Genomic DNA, 6,070 nt, shown 5'->3' on the forward strand with positions numbered 1-6,070 from the left:
GCGAAGTGTGATGGAATATTTTGAGGAAAGAATACTTAGTAGATGCTATTTCATTAATTGTGCTTCTCAGATATTGCATTTTTACAAATTGAAGGCCAGACCCTCTATCAGCAAAAAGATGACAATGGCTTTATTGCGATACTCACTTTTATGCAGTGGTCTGGAACCAAACCTGCAATATTTCTGAGGTATACCTGTACCTTCAAAACAAAAGCAAGGGTTGTAGGGCTTGAAAAGTGGCTGTTGGATTAATAACATAAATAATTTGGTGAGTGAGCAACCTCAAGGTGAGAGGTAAAAGGTAAATGGAAGGAAGGTAATGAAAAATATGTGTAGATAACTTCTTTGAAGACCTTAGATTTATGATAGCTAGGGAGTACATTAAAGTCCAAAACTACATTTTTGTAGTTTTTCTTCTTTATGTCGCTTTTACTTTAGATGAGAGAAACTAGCATATTTATATGAATGAGATGGATAAGAGTAAAAAGAACAAAGAAAACTAGGAATTGGCAGGATAAGTAATAATAGGTATAGGTTATGTGTCCTTTTCAAGTATTTTATGGTCAGAATCTAGTCCTCATGCTATTTACAGCAGATGTAATAGATGTCATCTGTAAAACAGTGATTCATTTTATACATGAGGGAGCTGAAGCATGCAAGATGGGATAGAATCTAGAGCTCTGGTAGCAGGATTAGCAGAGGTAACCCTTCCACTTTCATAGGAAGATGGCAGAGAGCAAGGATGGGTGTCACTGCAAGTATTTGGAGCTGGGGGCAGGGAGAGTTCACATGGTTTTAAAGAACATGGGGAACATGAGCTTGGGGAACCCAGATGGCAGATTTCAGTTTCTTTCCCAGCTATTCTATCAATTTCTGAAAGTAACTTCTTTGAGCTTGTTCCCTCTTATTTAAAAAACTAGAGGCCCAGTGCACTAAATTCATGCATGGGTAGAGTCTCTAGCAGCTGCTGGCTGCCGGCCAGGGCCTCCCTTCCACTGGCTGCCTGCCACCACCGCCACCACCTAGTTGAACTACCAGTTGAACTCCCGGTCAAACTCCTGGTTGAGGGGACAATTTGCATATTAGGCTTTTATTATATAGGATGGGGATGGTAGTAGGATTATAGAATAATGCTGTGATCATTGTGTTTAATGTGAGCATTAGTTTTTAATAAGTAATGAGACAGAATCCTCCCTGAAAGGTAGTAAGCAAGCAAGAGGGACAATGATGAGAGTGATGAGGGAAGGGCTAAAGTGCTGAGGCCAGATTTCAAGGAACACTTGGTAAACTACAACTATTGTTAGTTATGAACCTTAAAGATTTATAGAAAACCACATCTGATTTATGTGGGAGAAAAATAAATTTAGTAACAATGTGTAGCATGACTGGTAGAGACACCATGTAAAGGCAGCACAGTCGAACTGGAAGAATATAAATATTACAATCAGAACTAAATTTGAATTAAAGTTATTTATGGCCGGTGGGATCTTAAGGCAGGATACACTTGACAGTGAGTAGAGCATGACTTGTTAACCTTTTTGAGCACCTCATCTTCTGAGCTTTAACATGATACTGATGCCTCCCTTTTGGGGGAGTAAGGAGATGATCTAGTTGACGCATAGTAGGCATGACAGTAGTAGTAGTCTTGATGAGAGCAGTGGTCAGCCACATCTTACAGGGTACCATTAATCCTTTCCTTCCTCCAGGGTGGGACAAACTCTGGTGTGCCATAGTTGCTCTCTACAGGACAATTAACTTTTTCCTTAATATATTCAGTTATGTATTCAGTTTTGAGTTTATAAGCCAATTGCTTGGCACTGGTGAATAAAAGGAAGAGTTATTGGCAGAGTCTCTGGAGGCAATCTGATAATTATATTTTTGACCAAACAGTTGCAGAATGATCGCAGAATAGGGTGTTTCCCCTGGGATGTAGTACAAGATTTTTTTTATTTTACACATCACAAGGGTTTCATTCTAATGGAACGTGACTCTGTAGTGAACACATACACATCCATCCCTGAATACTGGAAACATTTTTTTTAAGATGATAGAATGCACTTTCTAAGCTAGTCTAATGCTTGTGATGGGGGCAAGAGTACACACCTTTCCCTTCCCTCTGATCCTAATTTGCAAAAACGGGCTTAAGTGCAAGGTGAATCCTTGTGGGGTTTTGTGTTGTTTGGTGCTCAGGTAAATGCAGTGTGTGTAGTAGACTGGAACTTAGGATCCTCAGTCTTTATTACCTCATTTTCCCTGACATTGTGAAAGTTAACCTTTCTGAGTCTTAGCTTTCTCATCTGTGAAGAGGGTTGTTGTAAGGAGAAAATAAGAATGGTATGATAAATGGAGTGCCATATAGAAGGCCTAGCATCTTTTTAGGCACTCAATAAAAATATATGTACCAAAACTGAAGTTTGAATACTCATAAAGGTAGATTGTATTTAGAAATGCAACCAAGCCATTTGGATACAAGCTTGGTAAATGTGTTGGAGGTGAAATTGATTGTAATCCTCACTTTCATCTACTGAGTATAATCACAAGGTAACAGGAAAGCATGTTTAGTGGCTTATTCACTGATTCTAAAGAAAATTGCAAGATAGTAAAGTGACTACTTTGAAGAACCAGTTCTATGTAGAACTACCTTTTATGTTTATACTCGATGTCCGGTGCATGAAAATTCATGCACTGGAGGGGGGTCCCTCAGCTCAGCCTGCCCCCTCTCACGGTCCAGGAGCCCTCAGGGGCAGGAGGCGATCCGGTGATCGGGGAAGGCGACGCTCACACCTCTGCTGCTGCCACTGCCGGCAGCACAAGCCTCAGTCGGCCCTGGTTACCTGTGCCTCGGGCGGCTGGGGGGCTGAGAGGACTGGGGGGCTCCAGAGGCAGATGCGCAGTGGGGGTGGGCCTGGCCTTGCTGCGTGCCTGCCTCCACGGCGGGGCTGAGGGGACTGGGCACTGCCATCTTGTGGCTGTGGGCGCTACCATCTTTGAGGGCAGGGCAGTCAATTAGCATATTCTCTCCTTATTGACTATGGGCACTGCCATCTTTGCGATGGCATGAGAGTCAATTAGCATATTTCCTCTTTATTAGATAGGATATTACTTTTAGGTTTCATTCAGTATGATCAACTATTAGTTATGATAGTGTAACTATTCACTTAAATATTTTTAAATTTACTTAAACATAAAAGCTCCTCAAAATTTTGTGGATAAGTGAATTAGTTTGCAATGTTATTCTTAGTGTGTTTTTCCCCCTCCTCATTTCTGTCAGATGGATAGTGGCTATAATACCCAGAATTATGGAAGCAATATTATGGATACGGTTGGGGCAGAAAGTTACTACAAAGAAAATGATGCACAAACTTTGGAAGTCGAGACCAAACCTCAAGTTTTTAATATAAAGGTATGGAAAAAACAGAAAACTTGATGTGGTTGTAGATCCTAAGTGTTCACTAAGTGTGACTTTTTTCTACTTTTTCTCCTCTATTTTGCTTAAAATTTTGTTGACTATCATGTTTATACCTAAGCCTTCAGGTCAGTAATAGCAGGTGAAGATGATTTTTAAATGGAAACAACTTTGTTTTCCTAACTCTGCTTGAGAGTGTTAAAGAAGAGGTTGGAGAGGGAGAATTAGTCCTACTTTGGAATTGGTCCTTGACATCAGTTCCTTAAAACTAACTGGGAATAGGAGTAGAAGGTGCCAAAGAGGAGGAAACTCAGAGGTTTTTGCCTCTAATATTGTCTTAAAGCCATATGTAAAAAAGAATTTTGATTATGAGAGAGGGAAATAGTACAATTGAGAGACTATGTATCAAATTAAGAACATGCAAGGGTAAACGCTCTTCAAATCCAAAAGCCTTCATAGATTTTGGATGCTGAATGAGAACACGTATCTTACATTCTAAGTACTTATAATTTATACAAAAATATTCCATTGTTGACATTGACTGAACTTTCTAGATAGGATGGTTGTAACTGTACACATTTGAAAAAACCCATCATAATTTCAGGCACTATCAGGAGAATCTTTAATTTTTTGTATGCCAATTTAATAAACACAGTAAATACCAGCAAGTGTGTTACTGAAGAGAACTCTCAAATGAGAGTTAAGACTTACTATGGAGCCACAACTACAATGGGATTATAGTCTATTTCAAAATAAGATACAGGAAGTACTTTTGGATACTACATATTGATTAGTAAAAAACCCTATCTTCACTGTCCCTTTAGAATCTGCATTTGGGTTTTAAAAAGTTATAATAGTTGCATCCTCTAACAGTCCTATTTAAACTGAAAATAAGGTATTTTCTTCATTCACAGCAAGACCATAAGACACAGAGGTGTTGGATGAAAGCAGCAAATCCTCAATGCAGCAGTCCACAGAGCACCTCTGTCAGAACCAAAGACTATCGCTGAATAGCTCCTTGCTTATTTTTTCTCTCGCTTATTATTTATGATCATTATTGGGGAAAATTGCTTCAACTAACAAGCATAGCTTTTTTTCTTTCCCTCCTCAATGTGACAAATCAAGGACTTAGTGAACTAGGAACATCAGAAAAGCACCTGGAGCTTTCAACAAGTTGCGAAGTACAAGTTTATTTTTTGTCAATAAATATTTTTGTACTAACCTTGAGTGATGTGTTTTACAATAAAAAACTTAAGAGCGTTGACTGCTCTATCCTCTGTCATAACGGGGAGGAGGAAAGGCCTCGTTTCTCCTGGTAGCTTGTGGAAGTGGAGTTCTTGGGGTACTGCTGGAGTAAGAATTTCTGGAGGCCCCCACAGGAGAATGAGAAAGGATAGAAAGCTTTATTTCTGTGGAATTACACCCTTGGGTTTCCTAACTCCCCTTTTCCTTAGTCCAGTCATAAAAGAAGTGTAGCTGGGACTTCAGCAGAGCTAAAATCAGAGCCAGTGTCAATGTCCTTCCCATGATGGTGCCAGGTGCAGCCCAGCAACTACCTAGCTTAGCTTATTTCCCCACTGTCCCTTGTATATGGGGTCCCCATGGCCCTGGGCCATAGAGGCGAAGGCAGGAAAGCCAAGAGAATGTGTCAAGAGCAAGAAGAGAGAACTCCTGTTTAAGCCATTATGTATTCCCAATTTTCACGTACTTGCAGTGGTCACACCCATTCTGGTTAATTTCTGTTCCCAGGTGTAATGAACAGAAAAGCACCTTCCCTGGTGCTTATTATTTACTAGGCATGTGGCTATCTTCTCTTTGTCCAGTCCTTTCCCCCAGTATTTTGCAGGAAATAAGCTGGTGTTTCCCTGGGGAGTGAAAGCTGCAGCAGCCTCCTGGTGAAGCTGCGCAAATGACATGCCTACAATGTCTTGACTTCCCTTGGCTCCTTTCCTATCATTAATAACTAGCTAATTACAGCGGTATCACTACAGGGTTAATGAACTGCTTATTAGTAAGCCTTACTGCACTTAGCAGTTCTGAGAACGTGGAACTGTGAAAGTACAGATGAATTTAAATTTATAACCTATGTGAAAGATGTAAATCTGATTTAGATACAAAACAAATTTATCAAAGAGGTAGGAAGGAGGTAAGGCAGGTTTCCAAAATTTTTCATTTTTGGACTCTGTTCATTTCTATGTGGAAATTTTTAGTTCTAGTGTTAACTGGCCTAGTGACTACTTTAAAAAGTGTAAATACTAGAAAGGTAGTACTATCAGCATCTTCATATTATATATTACTGTTCTCATTAGTGGATAAATGTGGATGCCCAGAATATTCTCCATCCTTAGGGTAAAGACATCCTTTCCAAGTCAGTTTGGCTAGGGAGAGGAATAGGAACATGGTAGAACCAGGATCAACAGTGGGAACTGGGTGACAGTGGAGTTCCTGTTAGGGTTTTAGACCTAGGAATAGTTGGGCAGATATGTAACTACCTTGTAAAAAATTTGTATTTGACTGGCTGTATCAGGGAATATTCTTTACCTTTGGAGAATGTATACTCATATTTATAAATCACCTTTTAAAAATTATCTGATTCATAAATGAGTAACAGTTCATGTGCAGCCCTAGGAAATAAAGACCTAGTTACTTTGTGTCATTTCTACC

At 39.7% G+C, this 6,070-nt stretch overlaps 1 protein-coding gene across 6 annotated transcripts in view; it reads left to right on the forward strand.

Moving 5' to 3' along the window:
- The window catches only part of BORA (BORA aurora kinase A activator), a 32,112-nt gene extending 27,484 nt beyond the window's left edge, over window positions 1-4,628 (forward strand). For 5 of the 6 annotated variants that reach the window (XM_059684812.1, XM_059684816.1, XM_059684817.1 and 2 more), the window contains 2 exons: window positions 3,272-3,403; window positions 4,321-4,628. In XM_059684812.1, coding sequence (XP_059540795.1) covers window positions 3,272-3,403; window positions 4,321-4,416 — 228 coding nt within the window. In that variant the 3' untranslated portion in view covers window positions 4,417-4,628. The remainder of the gene's footprint in view (window positions 1-3,271; window positions 3,404-4,320) is intronic. The other variant, XM_059684815.1, reaches the window with a different exon arrangement.
- The last annotated feature ends 1,442 nt before the right edge of the window (window positions 4,629-6,070 follow it).

The sequence above is a fragment of the Myotis daubentonii genome, chromosome 2, assembly GCF_963259705.1.
Source record: "Myotis daubentonii chromosome 2, mMyoDau2.1, whole genome shotgun sequence".
NCBI classification, from domain to species: Eukaryota; Metazoa; Chordata; class Mammalia; order Chiroptera; family Vespertilionidae; genus Myotis; species Myotis daubentonii.